The sequence below is a fragment of the Cryptotermes secundus genome, unplaced genomic scaffold (genome assembly GCF_002891405.2).
Source record: "Cryptotermes secundus unplaced genomic scaffold, Csec_1.0 scaffold446, whole genome shotgun sequence".
In the NCBI taxonomy this organism is placed as follows: Eukaryota; Metazoa; Arthropoda; class Insecta; order Blattodea; family Kalotermitidae; genus Cryptotermes; species Cryptotermes secundus.
The window spans coordinates 973,467-993,426 of record NW_019731271.1 but is presented as its reverse complement, the minus strand read 5'-3'; the positions used below and the strand labels follow the sequence as shown (position 1 = coordinate 993,426).

The following is a 19,960-nucleotide window of genomic DNA, read 5'->3' as shown; positions in this document are numbered from 1 at the left end:
TCAGGTTCGATAAGATGGCGCAGTTGTACGTAGAACGTAGAGGTAGGTGGTACCCGTGATGCAACCGTGCGGCTGACTCCGCATAGTAACTATATCTGGCGGAGAAGTGAGGCCGTTCTTGTCCCTGTGATTGCTTCTGTGCAAGTTACACTGTGTGGTAGGTCCGTGGCCCTTGTTGATTTAATAACTTGGCACTAGGTGTTGCTCACATCATTCTTTATCGCCAAACAACAGTATAGTCGATTCTTATGTTTTCTTTGAAAACGTCAGTGTATTGAAAAGATATGACCGTGGTGTTCAGCTTAATTATTACCCATTTTGAATTAATCAGAACTCACGCCGCAGAATTGGTGAATCTGGAGTAACTTACAGAGAACTGGGTTAGAACACAAGTTAAATAATACTTTTCTAGTAACTAGAAAACAGTAACAAGTGTGAAAATGGTGTCATTTTCAAGTATAGCTTCAAAGGCTGAATCCTCCGAAACGAAGACAATGTGGGTGCGTTGTATAGTGTTTACATTAACAATAACAAACCTGTTCAGTGTGCCTGGTGTAAGTGGGGATGAAGACTTCTGCGTGATGGACACATTTCACCGTAACTCCACGTGGTTGCAATTCACAAAAGAACTCAGTTCGCGAGAATACGTTGTAGAACAGAAGTTCAAGAGCCTTCACTGCTGTGCCAAGGGGTACCGAAGTATCGAATGGTAAGTGATGCAATAAATGTAGTTATCAGAACGTCCGTTTTTATGTCCAAGGGCTTGTGATCAAATCGAAACCTGATCCGGGTCCCAGCCGGCATGCAATAAACGTATTCCGCACCATGCCTAATACCTTTGTGCTGGAACTTTCCGTTGTATTTTCCGTGCAACACTTATTTTATTGCAGTTCACAAAACCGTATTACAGCGGTAAATCAGTTCGTAATTAGTCTCTGTGCATGATTACCACTCTTGTGTCATACTTAGGAGGTTTGGGTTTCGATTCTCGGCCCGGAGACGGATTATGCGGACAGACGATTTTATGGGTTATCTTAGTCCCTTCCAAGCATATTATGGGATAGTAAAGGTGAAATGTAAAGTTGTCCCTGTGCTTAACCAATTAAGCACTACGCCATTAAGGCGTATGGGGAGTGGATGTGTGTATCCACATTTTCTTGACCTCGGCACCAGCTGTAGGTATGGTATGTACGTTAAGTTAGATCATGGCTTTTTATTTTCACGTCCTTCCTTATTTGCTTCTTAGTCAAATATAATGGTTGCAAACTTTTCGAAGAACTTGTCAGTCACCACTTGCAAGGTGAAGTCAGTAAATAGCCGGGAACTTGCTTTCATAGATTACGAACAGCAAATAAATCAAGGTCATAAGATATAATGGTTTTGTACGAAATATCTCAGGAAGCATGGAACGGGTTACACGTTACTTCTGTGGTATAGTATAATGCATTTTATGCATAAAAACAATTTTCGCCTCATGTTCAGTTTTATTTTGTGTGCTTCATTCACTTTTGTTTTATACACATTTTACTACGATAAAAGAAAATAAACTCCCTCTTTTGATTTTTCTGCTGAGTCTGTACATTACACATTTCAGGAAACTTGTACGGATCCAGGCTGTGTTAATGGGCATGCATGTAATTTGGTGAACTTAAATATCAGTGATTTTGTTTTGTCTGATGTTACATCTGATGTATTTTTTTTATTGCTAGTGGGGTGGGACTAAGTACCTTGTACCGCGGCCACTTCTGGCCTATTGTACCAGCCCCAGATGATAGGTGAGGGTGATTGTGGAGCAGTTGGTGGAATGAAGATTGGCAGGGGAAACCGAAGTACTCGAAGAAAACCTGCCCCAGCGCCACTTTGTCCACCACAAATCCCACTTGACCAGACCCGGGATCGAACCCGGGCCGGCGCGATGGGAAGCCAGCCACTAACCACTTGAGCTATGGCGCGGCCTTACATCTTACTGTAACTGTAATTCAGTAATTACGTTTTATGAGAACTGTAGAGCGTTATGCACGGAGACATCATTTAAGTGAATGAGATACCTATTTTTTTTTTTTTTGCTGGCTCTACAGCCTACTTGGGCTGTGTCCTCTGATTTTCAGTTTCATGATCATTTTACAGACGGTAGGACTCCTTGGACGAGTGATCAGCTCGTCGCAAGGCCTCTATCTAAATACAGGACAACACAAACGCAGAATACACACGTACACATACCAAACACCCATGCCCTGGGTGGGATTCGAACCCATGATCCCGGCTTCCGAGCGAGCGAAGACAGTACATGCCTTAGAACGCACGGCTACCGTGACCGGGATACCTATATATTACCTAAAAAAAATACCAAGTGGGTAATTTTCAGTCCAGTGTGACATTGTATGTCACATTGGACTGAACATTATCCACTTTGTAATTAATAGTGTGACGGACCAGAATGAGACAAATCAAATTACCTAAAAAATCTTCCATAGGCAAGTACCTTTGTTAAATATCATTATACAGTGCTCGACTTTTTATTGCTTCCAATAGAGGAGCAATTACAGGGAGGTTCTTACCTGTGTTGACAGATTCACGTTTCTGCGCTTCACGGCGACCGGTGGACCGTCGGCTGCGATGCGCATACAAATTTTGCCGATGAATCAATATGTCCGTTGGTCGATGACATTTCGAATGAAGTAGTTACGATATGCAGATTACAGGAGGTGTTGAAAATGCTGTCCCTCTACACATAGACTTTACTCGCATCGGCGGAAGAGGGTCAGATTTACCCTTTGAAGCTGTTCTGGAGGAATATTTGCAGTTTCCCTACGAACATTTTCTTTCAGTTCTTCTGTTTGGGGGTTGCCGTACTAAACGCTGTCCTTCGGACAACCCCAGAAGAAAAAAGTACGAGGATCAACATCGGGTGAACGTGCTAGCCAAATACCACTACTAATATTTACGTCCCCGATCACAATGGACAGAGCCTGCATAGACGTACGTGCAGTATGAACAGTATTTTTTTTAATTTCTACTGGGGTGGTACTAAGTCCCTTGTACTGCGGCTACTTCTGGCGTATTGTACCAGCCCCAGATGATAGGTGAGGGTGATTGTGGAGCAATTGGTGGAATGAAGATTGGCAGGGGAAACCGAAGTACTCGGGGAAAACCTGCCCCAGCGCCACTTTGTCCACCACAAATCCCACTTGACCAGACCCGGGATAGAACCCGGGCCGACGCGGTGGGAAGCCAGCGACTAACCGCTTGAGCTGTTACGCGGCCCAGTATGAGCAGTAACTGAGTTTTGCTGAAAGCAGCCTTAGAGTTTTTTTTCTTCCGTTAACTCTGGAAAGAATTGCACGAGAATTGCCTGTATATACCTTTCGCAATTAACTCTTACGTTAAAAGACACAATCCAGTAATCCTCCTTGCACTTACAGCACACCAGACACCAACTTTCGCGGGACGAAGCAGAATTTTGTGAGATGGATTTGGATTTTGTAAACTCCAGTAGCGATTATTTCGCCCCTGCAAGTGGTAACTCGCTTTATCAGAAAAGAATGTCAGTTGCTGAGCGATCTCGTCTTCGACAATAGAATGTAGAAACCAACTGCAAAAATGAGTCGCACTAGCTGGGTCGCGCGGCTGCAAGGCGTGCGTGGTATACTGTGGTTTTGTTAGCTTCTAAGCTTCAGCAATTTTGTTGCCCTTGTTGCATTAGACTCTGAGACACTCCAGTCTCTTGAGCCGGGAGCACGCGGTGACGTAGTTGGTTGAGGCACTATGCTGCAACCCGGAAGGTCGCGGGTTCAATTCCAGTGTTCAATTTTTTCAGTTGTCCTAATCCTTCCACCCGCACTATGTCCCTGGGCCGCACTATGCCCCGGGGGTCGACTCAGCCTCTAACAGAAATGAGTACCAGGAATCTCTGGGTGGGTACAGGGCGGCCGGCGCGTAAAGCTGACAACCTTACTGCCATCTGTGACGCGATTGTCTATAAAGTACGGGAGTCTCGACGTCTAACAACCCTATGTACTTTCACGGTCTGTTAGAAGGATACCTTTACCTTAACATTTCAGTGTCTTGATCTAAACGTTTCGGTGATATTTCACGTAGGTGTCATACAGAAACACACTTTGCTCTAAATTATACCGCACAGTGACGGAACACAGTGCTCAATAATTGTAAATGAGAACAAACGGCTAATGGAGCTGATAACTGCCACCCTATGCTGACATATCATAAACAAATATCACATATGAACCACACTGCTCACCGTGCAACACAATGCCGTTAAGAGGTCCACAATATTAATAATTTCTCTTAATTGCAAACGTTATCGGCCATCAGGCATACTGATTCACTGTCAAATTCATATGCTCCTCGTCGCAGCCGACGGTGCATCGGTCGCCGTGAAGCGCAGAGCCGTGCATCGGTCAACAAAAGTAAGAACCTCACTGTAGTTTAGAGTTCATGAGTTCTATATGAAATCTGTCTGTTACAGCAGCAGCATTATGGCTCAGATCTTGCGAAAGGGATTAAATTGTGTAAGATTTTGGACGGCTCTCATTTCTTTTCAAAGCTAATGCTTGTTAGCAGTGCTGCCTGACATATATTTACCTTCTGAAGTTTTATAATTGCATTGTAACCACTTCAGCAGTCGAGGGTGCTAGGTTCAGTAGGTTTGCTTATAAGAAGGAAGGTTCGGGGTCCCCTCGCCTTCTCCTATAATGTACAGCTTACCTCCCAAAATGTTAAGAAGGCTGCATACATACGCCCTCTATGCAGAGCCCCTAATTGATGGGTCGTGTTGGTCTCCCCGACGAAAAGTTCGGCCTATTTGATGCTGGCCCGCGACAGTCCAATAAGGGCTCCTTCTGTAATGTACTTCATAGGTAAAGGTAAAATTCTCACTGTGCTTAACTAATTAAGCACTACACGATGAAGGCGTATGGGGGAGTGGATATATAAATCCACATTTTTTTTTTACCTTGACACTAACTGGATGTGAGTGGGGAGCATGCCCCGGCCGCTTTACCGCCTGGGAAAGAGCCCCCAATACCAATTGGTTAGGAGGTTGGGTGGACCCCACAGCCGGTCTGGACAACGTGTAGAAAATTCTTGACCCTACCGGGACTCGAACTCCGACCCCTCACTCGTCCAGCCCGTAGCTAATAGCTATATCGACTATGCTGTGCACTTCTTAATTTTCCGAAACTTTGTAACTTTACCAAAGAAATCGTTCATTGTACAAAATTGGATCATGACATGAAATACAGACCTCATAAGCGTTACAAGTATCGTTTGAAGTATTTTGGTACTTGATACATGTAAATTTTATGATGTCGTTATTTCATGTCACTAAAATTTTATTGAACACGTGACTTTAAAACTTTATCGCCAAGTTGTCCGACACGATAGCACTGCCAGCCGTAGAAGTGTATTTGCGAAACACAAAACAGAAAACCTAACCTTAGAAGGTCTTTAGGTATCGCGTCCTCTATGTTTGTTTTTAAAACAAAACCACGACCCTAACCATTTCAAAATGGAACCAGAAGTGAAACGTTTTGGTGGGTAGTTGGGGGGGGCTGTTGGCTACTGCTGTAGAATTACTGCTAAGGTTTGCAGTGCTAATGTGGCTTGTCGACTGCTGTAGAATTACTGCTAAGGTTTGCAGTGCTAATGTGGCGATAGCGTGGTGATAAGATTTGAAGTTACGTGGGTCATCCGTTAATACGTAAATACCGTACCTTTTCGCATGAATATTCAACGTGCCTAGTACAATATAAAACCTAGCAAACTCGCTCAAATGGTGTGGCTTCGGAGGCGCCGGCTGTTCTGGGATCCGTGTTTTTTTTTCAGTACCTCCAGGCGAGTGTCAGGAGAGTAGCTGTAATTAGGCAACGGCCGCCTCCTTCCACATCCATTCCAGTTCGTTATTCAGTTATCACCCTACCACTCGACGTTATGTAGTGTGAAGTAACTGCGCTGTTAAATATGCCGTATGTAAATGGGTAAATACAGTGTATAATATGTAATAACTTTATGAAATTATATCTGAATGGTGCAGCTCTGTAGCAGTAGTTTCATTTAAAATGTAGTGTGAATGTTAAAAGATTTAAATTTTAGATGGAACATCACATTTAATGCTACCGCAAGGCCCGATAACATGTGGTTTCTCAGTGCACGAGTACTGAATTTAAAGATGCACGTATGCTTTCGTGGTGACAAATGACCTCATTGACCAAACAGGAGTGTAATACGTAAGTCTACTGAGCCGAGTAAACACTGACTACGCGCAGGTACATGCATGCTAGTGAGGAGCGTAGTTCACAATCACACGACGGCTCACACGGCTTCATTACACCTCGAAATCGGTTTCCAGTACCATCATGGCGTAAACCGCGCCCAAGGATACTTCCCCAGGAATCCAATATGATATCGCTCCTTGTCCAGTGTTGTCAGTCTGTTTCTTACATGCTCTAAATATAGCAATAGCAGCCGTTTATATTCCTCTCTTATGAATGAAGGGAAGGTGCTGAAATGAGGAGCACTTATTTTTGCCGAGGTCTGACACTTCGCACAACTTCTATGTTTCTTGACAGAAACTTTGGATAGGTGATTGACAAGGACAACATAAACACACCAAACACGCAGATATACATCTGTGTCCGTAGTGAGGTTTAAATTCAGATCCTAATACAATTATTTAATTTTTTTGGCATTATCCATCGCCTGTTTTTTATTTAAAAACAACGTTTCGGAGACGGGGCTTCGCTTGCTTCCTTGCTTGCTTTGCTTGAGCCGAATCCATAGATCTAATCACAATCGATTGGGCCAAATTGAGTAGCCTTTTACATGAAGACGGAGGCAGAGTCCAGCTCCGAAACGTTTTTAAATAAAAAACAGGGCGACGGTTAATGCCAGAGTCAATACATCATCGTCACAAACGTTTAGGCGTATTCAGATACAAGTGTTCGACCTGTAGCAGACAGGACACACGTGCGTTAGACCGCGCATCTGTGATCGGCACTTGGAAATGCACATTCAAAGATAAAAGAAGGAAGTTAATACTTGATTAGGTGCCAGGTGTGTTACCGAATGAGAAAAAATAAAAGTTACCTCCATACTCACACCATTTTTTCTATTGTCGCTATTTTAGAGGCTTTTTTATGTGTGGAATATTTTCCTGTGAGGCTTTATTCAGAAATCGCAATATACAAAGATGTTCGTTGTTACGTCAAGATCTGTATACCATTTGTGGAATATATAGACCTTGGAGAGAACTTGTTAAATATAACATTCTATTCTCTTGATGAAACCTTATAATTTAAAAATTCTGCTGCAGTAGAATGACATTAAATCAAATTAAATTATTTTCACTTCGCCAACGAAATCAGAGGTGGGTGAAAATCTGGGGGTTATCAAATTATGTCTAAACTGGACCGAGTCAGGACTAAAACAACTGTTCTCAAAGACCCATTACCTTCTCTACACACAGATACAGAAACACGTAGAACCACACAGAGCACCTAGAAACACCTTATTCCATCTGTGTGAATAGGAGTTCGTAATTAAGAAAGAAACTCAGTTTGAAAGCCTTATTGATGATCACCAGGGCCCGGATTTTGATGACATGTCATCTGTTTTTCCATGTATCCTATGCGATGCTCTTAAATATATAAATCTCGGATATGACCTGCTGGTTACAGAAATGTAAATTTTATAGGTAATTTTTTTTGTCATTTTTTGACATTTTTAGGTTTAAGGTCATTTTTTTATTTTGGGGTAATTTTTGGTAAATTTTTGGACTTTTAAGGGCGTTTCTTGTCATTTTTGGCCATTTTAGGGAATTTTTCTTCATATGTTTTCGGAAATGTGAATAACATGGAAGCGAAGTGTTCTTTCTTTTCTCCTTTAGGTAATTTTTCTGGATTTTTGTCGGTCATTTTTTGAATATTTTGAGGTCATCAGAATCGCGGCCCTGCATATTACATTTTTGGGTCATATTTTAGGTCATTTTTGTGGATTTTTTCGGTCATTTTTTTAAATATTTTCAGGTCATCAAAATCCGGGCCCTGATGATCACATACGCCATTCCAACTCCACCACTAGTGTTTTTTTTATGTCTTTCGTGTAGTTCAGCATGATAGCGTTCGTTCGGAGAACCTGTCATTATCTCTCAACCGTGTGACGTAATAGATCTATTTGTCAGCATTCACCGGAAATAGTTAAATATCTAAACTAGATTTTTTTACTCTTGGAAATAACGTTCCAGGTGACGATCGCAGTGGCGACACGGTTTAAGGCACGTATTGTTGCAGGCCGCTCCAACACTGGGAACATGGGTACGAATCCCACTCGCAGAATGCATATGCTACTGGTTTTTTTCTGTGATCCTGTGTTGATAGAGGTCTTGTGAATGATCGTTGTCCTTTTCAAGGAGTCCTGTCAATTTTCCGTAAGATTCGTAGTGTTCGAAGCTGATTTTGAATGGGAGGAGGCCAGACGGTTTAAATTGTGCAAAGAACAGATCTTTAGGTGGTCGTGGAAGAACGCTCTGTTTGCAAAGAAGTCCCACAAATAGATTTCTCGAATGACTGATTTCAGTATGAACACTAATAACTTCATTTTAATGGATGATGATGATGATGATGAAGAAGATGAAGAAGAAGAAGAAGATGATGATGATGATGAAATAAGAGATCAAAAATCTAAATTTCTCTTCAGTTGGAGTTATGATCGAAGATCGTAGAAACCAAATACAGTAGGATCCATTATCTGGCCATTATTCTCAATATTAGACGAATTTGAGTAGTAGAGGCATATAGACATTCCTTTTACTAATACTGAGCCTTGTTCAGAGCTAGGCTTAAACGCTGATTTCCTTAGCAACTCTGGTTTGCATGACAACCGCCGTGGCATTTGTTCTTTTGTATCCGAGACTTCATGATGCGGAAATTGAGGCCGACAGGCTGATCGGATGAAAAGGATGAGATTGATGGAACAGTCAGCACCCACAGCTGAGATAAATTGCGAACAGAATTTTGGTTGGATTACAAGGAAAATATCGCCTGACAGACGTAGGCGCACAAAGAGTATGTTACAATGGTGCATAAGGAAGTTTGATGTGGAGTTGTTGACTGGATCTATGTGCCATCTTGGGACAGGGTTCAGTGGTGGGCAGTTGCGAACACTTTAATGAAATTGTAGTTTCCATAAAAGTTGGGAAACTGCTTGAGCGACTATGAGCTTTCCAGGAAGGACTGTGGTCTGTGGAGTTGGACTTGCACGGAAGCTTTGAAAACGCCTATTCTGTGTCTCTCTGTAGCATGTGCAGTAGGCCTGTGACTGTTTCGACGGTCTTCCTCGATACATCGATAATTACGCGGCCTATAAAAATGCCTACTTTTATGTAATTCGATGGTTTGTTACTATGTTCTATATTCTGATATTTATCATTCTTGAAAATAAAAGGGACAGACGTGCTATTGCTTACTTAGCATACTATTCTACCCAAAACATGTAGCCAGTACTTTCTCCGAAACGTCGGTGAACTTCTACCGGACTACACGGCCTCACATGGTAGAATCGGGATGATAAATATTTTCTAATTGTATAATTGCGAATATTTCCAGCCTTTATTTTTAACCTGTTTTCACCCTTAACTTCTTTATTATCGTTGTCCCCTCTACTTCGTTTTCGAAATGTTTCTAATTACTTTTTTTTTTTGGGATATGTATAGAATTTTTAAATATCCGACAGAACAACAAGTACCATAAAAATAAACAGTTCTTTTCATAGTGTAGGCTATAGGTCTCTTTTTTTGTGTGATGAGGTAATGCTTTTAATGAACTCCTTTTGTATGAAAACAGCTTTCTGTTATCCCCTTGACATGATGCCTTACACCAAACTGTCGACCTCCATGATGTTATTAGTTATTAAAAATTATTATGGGAGACAGACACCTAAACAGATCCGATACAGTGTTTGAAAAAACAATATCATATTGACAGTGTGACCCTAATGTCCCCAAGCCACTGTTAAACACCTAGGCCGTACCTAACCATAGCACATTTATCTATATACCAAATACGGTGGTTTATATAAACCTATCCACACCAATCAAGCAGTAAACGCAGTTCGTGACATCACATCTGGGGTAGATCGGTTTCTGTTTAACCATCCGTCATATCTGTTGCGAAATACAAGCTAAATCGCAAGAGGCAAGCCCATGTTTGAAGAAGTAATTCTGGGAAATACTCTCGAAAGCTGCTTTAGTTTAAAAGCTTCCATATGTACACACTACATGTATTCCCGCAGAGTGTATGAATTACAAATGATGCAGTTCGTTAGTCCATTGTTAGTACTGTGACGACTGTGAGACGTCATTGGGTCATAGTAGAGTTAGGTTACTTATTCGGCAACAGTTGTAGCAACTCTGAGCGGAAATGTTGTGATCATTTTGGAACATTTCGTTTGCATATCCAGTGAACTTGCAGAAAACGGTGGATTTTTGTTACTATTTGTTCTTCCTTTTGTGTACCACATATAAGCAGTTCTTTTTCTCTTTTATTTCACCGAATGTAGCGATGTAGTGGTTAACACAGCCGCTTCATATTTGAGAAGTCTGAGGTTTGAATCTCGACTAGGAGTCTCGCAGCCTTAACTGAGATTTCTCGTGTCTTATCTCAGTCCTTGTAGGGAAATAACAGTATGCGCCAAAAGCTACAGTACTGAAATGAAAACATGTCCTATTGATACCACTATTCATGTGAAGGCCCCTTGCACAACAGAACCTTCTCAAATCCTGAAGAAATGGTCCGATCACCATGTCCCTGTAGCTTTCTTGGGTGACGATAAGAGCATTGCCTTGCTCATCCTCAGTGAAATAGTGGCCTAATATACCGTGTGCTGAGACGGCACACCATATCGTCACACGTGTGCTATGTAGCTGTTTCTGGACGATAACATCTGGCCGCTCTAAACCACTGGCGACCACTTCCGTATGAGCGGAAATAATACTCAACTATGAATACTTTTTCTTCCGTCGAGAGACCCATTTCCAACAACTGCACAACACCACTTCTATTTCACTACTGGGAACACGTGCGACTGTAGCTATGCCCCGTCGACAAACACACGTGCTCGTTCGAGATGCGCGAGTTTCAGTACTGCACTTTTGGCGCATACTGTACTGAACCATTGCCATCTCGTCACTGGTTTATTTCGGTTTCATTGTAATTCAGAATCATCATGTTATTCGGCGCTGTATAGGCCTCACTAATGCGGTTTGATTAAATGTTTCTGTATACCAGTGGACAGTATTTCACACTTAGGCTTACATGCTTTTGGTAGGGGAGGTTTCGAGTTCTATTATTCTTCGAGCTCATAACAATTCCACGGAACAAGACGTTAAGGAGATACAGGTTTACAAGAAGAAGAAATTGTTTTGACTGGACTAATTATAAAACAAGAAAAAGGAAATCCGGAGGCTTTATTAAAACGTTGGCGTTTCGTTTAGCCATACACATTACTTCTAATTTTTAATCATATGTGCAGTGTTTTGTTAATCGAGAGAACATTTTACAAAAGCTGATAAACTTGGAAAAAGTTTTTGATGACGCATAATCAGTAGGACCTTACATTTTGTTACTTTTACTGAAATCAGGGAGTCTAGTGAAAATATTCTACATTCAGACATAGATCCACATAACGTGTGAATTTAATAGATACCCACTGCTGTTATTCCAGACACCTTTTCTCCAACGTTAACTGCCAGTTACATCGAAAAGTGTTAGGTCCTTAAGGAATATGAACATTTAATATGAATTAATGAATGTAAATTATACATGATAATAACTGCAAAAATCCCTTGTGGATGCGGGTTCGAATACCTCCACCGCAGCCCCTCGAGTCGAAGAAGGCGGCGAAAAGCGAAACCGGTGCCTGGGGTTATAACTGCCCCCCACGTCACTGGGGACACAAATACAGGGACCTGGACCTCCAGGTTGGGAGTTTGATGCAAGGCTGACAGCCTTGCTCTATAAAACAATGTAGTTGTGAAACCCAAAGAAGCAAAACCTGAATGCGGTCTGGCAGAATCTTCTAAGGAAGGCTATGGCTGCAAAAGGCTGTTTTGCCAGTGAGGATGATGGTGATGATGAAGATTCATCAGAGTCCGTTAAGAGGGCAAAGAAACGAGCATAAAATCGTTCAAGCACTTGGATAAGGTTTCACTTATATTTACGTAAAGTGAATGAAATTCGTATGTGATAGTACACGTAAAACGTGCTCTCAGGCGTGCTGACAGATATTCATAGAAGTTTATTTTGACCCTCACGTAGGACTATATTTCCCTTAAAGTGGGTCAGATTTTACGAAAATCAGAATACCTCGATAACATGTACTGTAAATGTACCATGTTGAGTTTTAGTCACATTCGACTCGTACTTTGGGAGCTGCTACAGAGACTATTAGTGCCTGCTTCTCTATACCTACTGTAGAGATTACACGGATACCTATAAGGCTATTTCTTCCCGTGGCATCTTTATTTAAGGATCGCTATATCGATTTCATTCTTGTGCCAGAATAACTGATCATCTTTAACGTAGCCTTTTGCGTATTTTATTTGCAAACGCGTTAAAAAATCGCTTATCAAACAATTTCTAGTCGAAATACAGCATAACAGACCATGAAACAGCAGGTCTGTATTTGTTAAGTTCTTAAGAATTCCTGTCCAATTGATTGATATAGAATAGTGTTTCTCAACTTTTGTGAGACCGCGGCCCGGTAAATTCTGTTTTTATAAGACGAGGGCCCGGTGGTTGAGAAACACTGGTATAGAAGACACCATCATGTCCCCTTGCGTAGAGAACCTGGCTCCGAAATTTCGCCTTTACGATATGTTTATTTTAATTATTTTGCGCATACTATTAGACAATACTCTGCGTAAAATACAGTAACATTTTTTTTTATTTTGATGAATATAATCAAGAAAACGATACTTTTGATTCACCAATTTTATGGCCTATATATCCATATTAGACTGTTACAGGTCCATTGTGTCAGTGTTTTTCAAATTCGAGACGTTTCTACAAAATTGTGTAGGAACTCTTCCAGTGCCTATAAAATTTGTCCAAATCAGTCCAACAGTGGTCGAGTTACGAAGTGACAGCATTAGAATCCTTTTTGTATAATTATTCTCGAAAACCGTAATACTTGCGGTGAAAGGATGTGTTGGGCATGCGTTGATTGTTTCATATATCTCTACAACTTTCTTCGAACATGTTTCGCTCCGATAAATATCTAGCTAGTTACGCTTGAGATGCGCGTTGAAATGCTCATAGAATGTCATGCGAAGTTCCCTTGTGGCCGCGCTATAGCTCAAGCGGTTAGTCACTGGCTTCCCACCGCGGCGGTCCGGGTTCGAGCCCGGGCCTGGTTAGGTGGGATTTGTGGTGGACAAAGTGACGCTGGAGCAGATTTTCTCCGAGTACTTCGGTTTTCCCTGCCAATCTCCATTCCACCAAATTCACCACCATCATAATCACCCGGGGCAGGTACAATAGGCCGTTCAGTGGCCGATGTGCCGAGTAGACCCAGCTGGACTCCACCCCCCCCTACTATATCAATTAAGAAGAAGTTCCGTTGATGTTCGATATTAAGCAAACTTATAATGTCTCGAATTATATTACTGTTCTCCAGTCACGAAACTCCATCAGTTCTCGAGATGTTATATGCATACACAATTAGGCACTAGGACAGACATGGCAAAAATAACGGACTTTTCCAACTTCCAACGTGAAGTGATTTCCTCTTCCGGATTGCAGAAGCGAGTATAAAGGTCGTGGAACACACATAGTTCGCCTTGGTACTTGAAATGAACTCGTGGAATACAGGAAAAGTCTGCCAGTTTGCCCTCAAAATTCATTTCCCCAAGACATTTTTATGTTTTCAAAGCAGTTTGAGCCCTCCTTTAGATTCCGGCTTGTTCACTCCATATCGGATTTGAATGAGCGTGAAACTTGATCTCTCGTCCTGATATTCGAAAACGTGGTTGTGAAGAGAATATTTGCATTAACAGGAGGATGGAGAAAGTTACTTAATGAGGAGCTTCATTAGTTGTACCCTACTCTAGATGAGGATTAGATGAAAGGGGATGAAGTGGACGTAGTGTGTATACGTCTGCGATATGCGAAAAATGAACAAACTTGGGAGACTTAGATGCAGGTTGGAGGAAAGTGCCAAAATGGATCGAACATAGATGGTTTTGGCCTGTGGACTGATTCAGAACTCATTCCAGCGGCAGGCTCTTGTGAACACAGTTGGTTTAGTGGCGAGAAGTTTCTTTAGTACTTGAACGACTATTGTCTTCTCAACAAGATTCTGTTCCATGAATTTCGTTAATAATTCCACTATTAAGTCCATGCTTTGTATAACTTTCCAAATGAAAATCATCAGATTTCTAAACAGAGCTCATGCAAATGACTAGTAGGACCACTTCATATGAAATGTAGATCCGTTTAAGATTTGTGCCTTTTGTTTTAAGCATTCGTCAATTTATGTGCATGTGTTTAATTCAGTGCACACTGTAGTTATTAAGAAGTAAATATTATAAAAAGGTAAAGTTATCCCTGTAACACTCAAGCGGTTAGTCGCTGGCTTCCCACCGCGGCGGCCCGGGTTCGATCCCGGGTCTGGTCAAGTGGGATTTGTGGTGGACAAAGTGACGTTGGGGCGGGTTTTCTCCGAGTACTTCGGTTTCTCCTGCCAATCTTCATTCCACCATCATCATAATCACTCGAGGCAGGCTACAATAGGCCAATCAGTGGCCGCCGTGCCGAGTGGACCCAGTTGGACTCCACCCCCCCATTAAGCGAATTTTATACCTGGAACAGGCCGTGGAAGCTGTAGGATTGTGAGACGTCGAGGCTTCCACATTTTCTAGACAATCGGCTCACAGATGGCGGTGAGGTTGTCAGCCTTCCACGCCGGCCGCCCTTTTTCCCCCAGGAAGGTTACTGGTACTCATTTCTGTAAGAGGCTGAGTCATCCCCAGGACCATTTTGATGCTAGAATGATTAGGTAAATTGAAAAAAATATTCAGTGACCTCGACCTCATAGGGAATCGAACCCGCGACGTTCTGGTTTGTAGCATAGTGCCTCAGCCAACTACGCTACCTCGTGTTATCAAAGACCATTGGTATGAAACACTTGTAGATCACACTTGTCCTCATAATTCTTATGGACCTATGAACTTTTGTGACCGTGTGGCGTAATTGTACGAGACACTTGACTGTCGCTTTGCATACCCCTTCACAATAGGAAATTGTAAAACTAATTTCACTGAAGAGAACCTTCTTTGAAAAGTTGATTGTCGCTCACCTAATCAAGAAATGTTGTATCCAGTCCCAGTCCCAGCCCCAGTCCCTTTTATTTCTTACAGTCTTACTCTGTTCAGTAGTAGAAGCTGTGAATTTTTATGATGCCGTGTCAGTTTATGACCGTGATTAAATCTGTCATGTCAAGTGTCAGATAAAGAAATCGACGGAGGCTGTAACATATTATTTAAATGAGAGGGGACATGTGTGTTCGCTTGCAAAGCAGTTCACTGATTTGTAATTTGTTTTAGGTGAGGGATGTTGTAATATAAACAACAAAAAAATAACCAAATAGGAATGACTTCTGTGTACACATCCTATTCACTACTATATACAGTTGTTATTTCCATAGATAAATTTACAGTGGATGGAATATCAAGTTTCAAGTTATTTTTTGTAATTCTGCAGTTTCTCGATTTGCATTGGTTTCATCTTCTCTTAGTCCGTAGATGTTTATTCCATTTCCCATCTTCTGAATTTTGTTTGTTTACACATTCCTTGTAATTACATTGCTTTTGGCCTCTCTCTTTCACATTTTCCGTTATAGTCCAGCAAAGTAATAGTTCGTCATCCACATTCTCCCGGTGTCTCTGCATGTCTGTACCACGTTGTTCTTCGTAGTCGTTGCAAATGAATGCTGGGATAGTACCGGTACTTTAAAAAAAAAAACACGATCTCTTTCTTCCAATTTCTTATTTACTGCTATAGTCATGCGCATATTTCATCTTATTCCATGCTACAATGAAGAAACTTCGTTAAATGTACGATTTCCTGATTATGCATGCCAACCAGTAGGTCTCCAGGAGCCTTAGATATGTGATTAGGGTTGCACACGGAAGAGTTAGGGTCACTTAAGGAGAGTGATGAGAAATGAAAAGTGGATTGAAGCAGCATTTCCAGTGGTATGCTTTGCTGTTAGCTGTATTCATCTTTCTTGTTCTGCTGCCAGAGGCTTATTAGTTAATTTCTACTTCGTACTACAATTTATCGTTTAGCATCTGCATAGTGTTTCCCTCTATTCCTATTGTTTGTTTCATTTCGCACCTTGTTCCTCTAAGCCGGTCGCTAACGTCTGGTCGAAAAACTTGTCTCCATACAAAATTGCACACAGAGCCGACATGATGCTGAAATACGTAGTATTTGTGGCGGTCAAGATACAGATTGTAGTCTTATTTGTGACATCGTGTAGTGTGGTAGGTGGTAACCGCCTTTTATGTAATAACGTTCAAAGGAATGCGTCACTGAAGTCTGTCCTGATCCATATTAATTCATTCCACGCCCTCACAACCTATTTATTCAAGATAAATTTTAATATTATTCTCCCATCTACATCATAGTCTTTTATTTATGCATTTTTATCCATCCTATGTATGCTGTATAACTCTCCTGTCTCAGCCTTCTTGATTTTATCTGAATTACACTTTGGGAAGAGTAGAAGCTACAAAGCTTACCATTGCACAGCATCCTCTGGGTTCCTCTGACTTCTGCTGTGTTCGCTTGGAAATAATGTTTTTGCACACTGTTCACAGACACCCTCACTTTACGTCCTTCCCTTGGGATGGGACATGAAGTTTCACAGCCGTACAGAACTGTTACTTTCAGGAAACTGAATACTTTCGTACCTCTCCAAAGCAGTAAAATCCATAATGAAAACATGAAAATGTGGTGACATAACTTACAAGTTAAGGAAGGACCGCTGTGGATGGCTCGAAATCCGTGGCATCTTCTGTTAACAGTAGTAACAGTAATGTAGTTGTATGTATATTTGTGACGTGTGTTTGTTTTGTGCGTGTCTTGTATTCTGTTGTTAATACTGGGTTTCAGTCAGATGGAGTGTTACTGTCTGCTGCTTGAATCGCTTTACAGTATTAGCAACACATCTTGTGTCTGTTGTATTCTGCAGAATATTCACGTAGTTGTAGCCAATCTGCTCTTTACAATTCGTTTATTCACTCGGTTTTCAAGCGTTATTGTCTCCCCTTTTCTCGCTGCACTGGTGGTCAAGTCTTGACATGTGCTAACTGGTGGTAGAGCAGAAAGAACGCGCCGAAATTCGTGCCGATATATGCCACTTTTGTACTATAGTTCTTCCGTTGTTGTAACCGGTTCCCTCTGTTACTCGATTCTCCTTGTCGACCTCGGTATCATGTAGTCTTTGGTCGCCCATGATGATTAGTAAGACCTCTTTAAGTATTTTATGTAATTTTAGCCCTAGACGGAAACATCCGTCGTCAGTAAATTTGTCGTTCGTTGTCGTAATTGTATATCGCACAATTTAGTGACACTACAGACATTTATTTGCTGGAACACAGAAATTGAAGGTGTTCTAATGAAAGTGTCGATGAGAACACGTGGATCTAAGGGACATGAACAAATATGCTGCATGTTTGGGAGCTTCACTATGTTTATTATTCGTCTGGTATTGTTGTATGATCAACTCAAGATAAAATTGGTTTATCATGAAGTGTGCAAGAAGAAAAACAACATGAGCACACGGAATAAGGGCGCGTACACACTAACGAGCTGTTGCATGTAACGTAACGGTTACTGTAACCACATTCTGTTAGTGTGGACGCCTTCCGAACCACGCTCGCGAACGTACTTCGAGCGCGCTCTGTAACGCGACCGGCGAGCCACTGCCTTGTCGGTTTTTCTGCGAACACAAAGGGACTCGCAGTAGGCTCGTGGACGCCACAATCGCTTGCTCGTAAATGTGTACGTTTCCTCCGAGCCAGGAATAGCGTTGCGAATCGCTATGTCTTCATGGCGAGCTCACCACGAGCACTATGGATCGGGTCGCTCGCAGCTGGTTACATGACGACTATGGCCGTGTCGTCCATATGAAGACGTGGTTACAGTAAGCGTTACGTTACATGCAACAGCTCGCTAGTCTGTACCCGGCCTAAGAGTCGCACTGCATGGAGTACGAAGGAGTGATGTGTGGAATGATTAACGGCAAATTAAAACGAAGCGTGAGGAGAGAGATAAAGGTAAAGTTGTCCCTGTGCTGAACTAAGCACTGTATGGGAGAACGTATGGGAGAGTGGATGTATAGGTCACGTAGTTTTGACCTCGGCATTAGTTGGAGGTTAGTGGTCAGCTTCACACCCTGGCCGCTTTACCTCCCGGGAAAAAGCCGCCAGTACCCATGAGGGGGGGAAGAGCCGGTCTAGACGACGTGGAGAGGAGAAAAATAGTGCCTGTACTGGGACTCGAACTCTGACCCCCTCGGCCGTCCAATCCGTAGCCAGCCGCTATACCGAGTGCGTTATCTCAGCTCCCGTAAGCCAGTGCCAAAGATCGAATGTTATTTCGCACATTTTTCATGAAACTGAAATATGTGTTAAGAAGAATAAAAGTATTACAAAAATTGAAGCAGTGGAAATGGTATTTATGCAGAGTGGCAGGGATATACTAGATTTATAGATTGAAAGAATCCATGGAAGACGGTTCTTTATTAGAAGCTTTTAGTTGCATAGCTGATGACGAGATCGCCATTTCCTGGGGAATGCGAAGGTTCGTACAGGTACAGGGAGACCATTCAGAAGATTTTTATGAAGACTGTACAGGCTTCGGTCTATCTGCAGAGAAAGAAAAAGATATTCGACTTAGACACATCTTTAAAAAGTCGTAGTTACAATGTCGCCGACAAGCGCGGTTATAACTGTGCTGATACGGATTGTATTCACCTCGTTATTACGAGTAGGATCTATGTGACTTGTGATTCAGTTTGTTGTTTCATAATAAAGATTCTACTGGTTAACTGAACAGTATATTTTCGGTGAAGACTCAAAACCATGGATTTTGTCTGATTACTTAGTTCCACAGCGGGCTGCGCCATAGCTCAAGAGGTTAGTCCCTGGCTTCCCACCGCGACGGCACGGGTTCGATCCCGGTTCTGGTAAAGTGGGATTTGTGGTGGACAAAATGGTGCTGGAGCAGGTTTTCTCCGAGTACTTCGGTTTCCCCTGCCAATCTTCATTCCACCAATTGCTCCACAATTACCCTCACCTATCATCTGGGGCTGGTACAATAGGCCAGAAGTGGCCGAAGTACAAGGGACTTAGTCCCACTCCACTAGCAATTAAAAAAAATAGTTCCACAGCAGGTATATGATTTCCGGTTACTGATGCCGTTAAGGATGTTTGTACAGGTCGTGTGACGTCGATACGTTTAGACCTAGGAATTCAGCATTTCTGAGTACTGTAATATTGCCAGTACAGTGCCCTTTGAAGGTTCAGTGGAAGATCTTAATTTATTGTATAGAAAGTTATAATGTTGAATGTACGTATTTCACACCACCATAACTACATACCCGGTAAGAATAAAAAGACACCATCTTACCATGAAATTTGAATAGCAGTTATGAATAAATTCAACAATAAATATTTAATAAAGTGACTTCTAGAAATATCGAATTCCAAAAGAAACTGTATGTCAACTAATGTACTTTAGTATTGCATGAAAAACTGTAAAGTAATTATGGTAATTTGGGTGGGATATAGAATAAAGCAGACATCACATAACTGAATGGTAACTATCACGTTATTTACCTAGATGTACGAAGTCAACTTTACCTTAGCTTATAGTTGCAC

At 41.8% G+C, this 19,960-nt stretch overlaps 1 protein-coding gene across 1 annotated transcript in view; it reads left to right on the top strand.

The window, feature by feature from the left end:
• LOC111866813 (interleukin-1 receptor accessory protein) overlaps positions 1-19,960 on the top strand; it is a 140,306-nt gene continuing 120,346 nt past the window's right edge. The window contains exon 1 of the mRNA XM_023856096.2: positions 1-709. Within this exon, the coding sequence (XP_023711864.1) occupies positions 441-709 (269 nt within the window). The 5' untranslated portion in view covers positions 1-440. The remainder of the gene's footprint in view (positions 710-19,960) is intronic.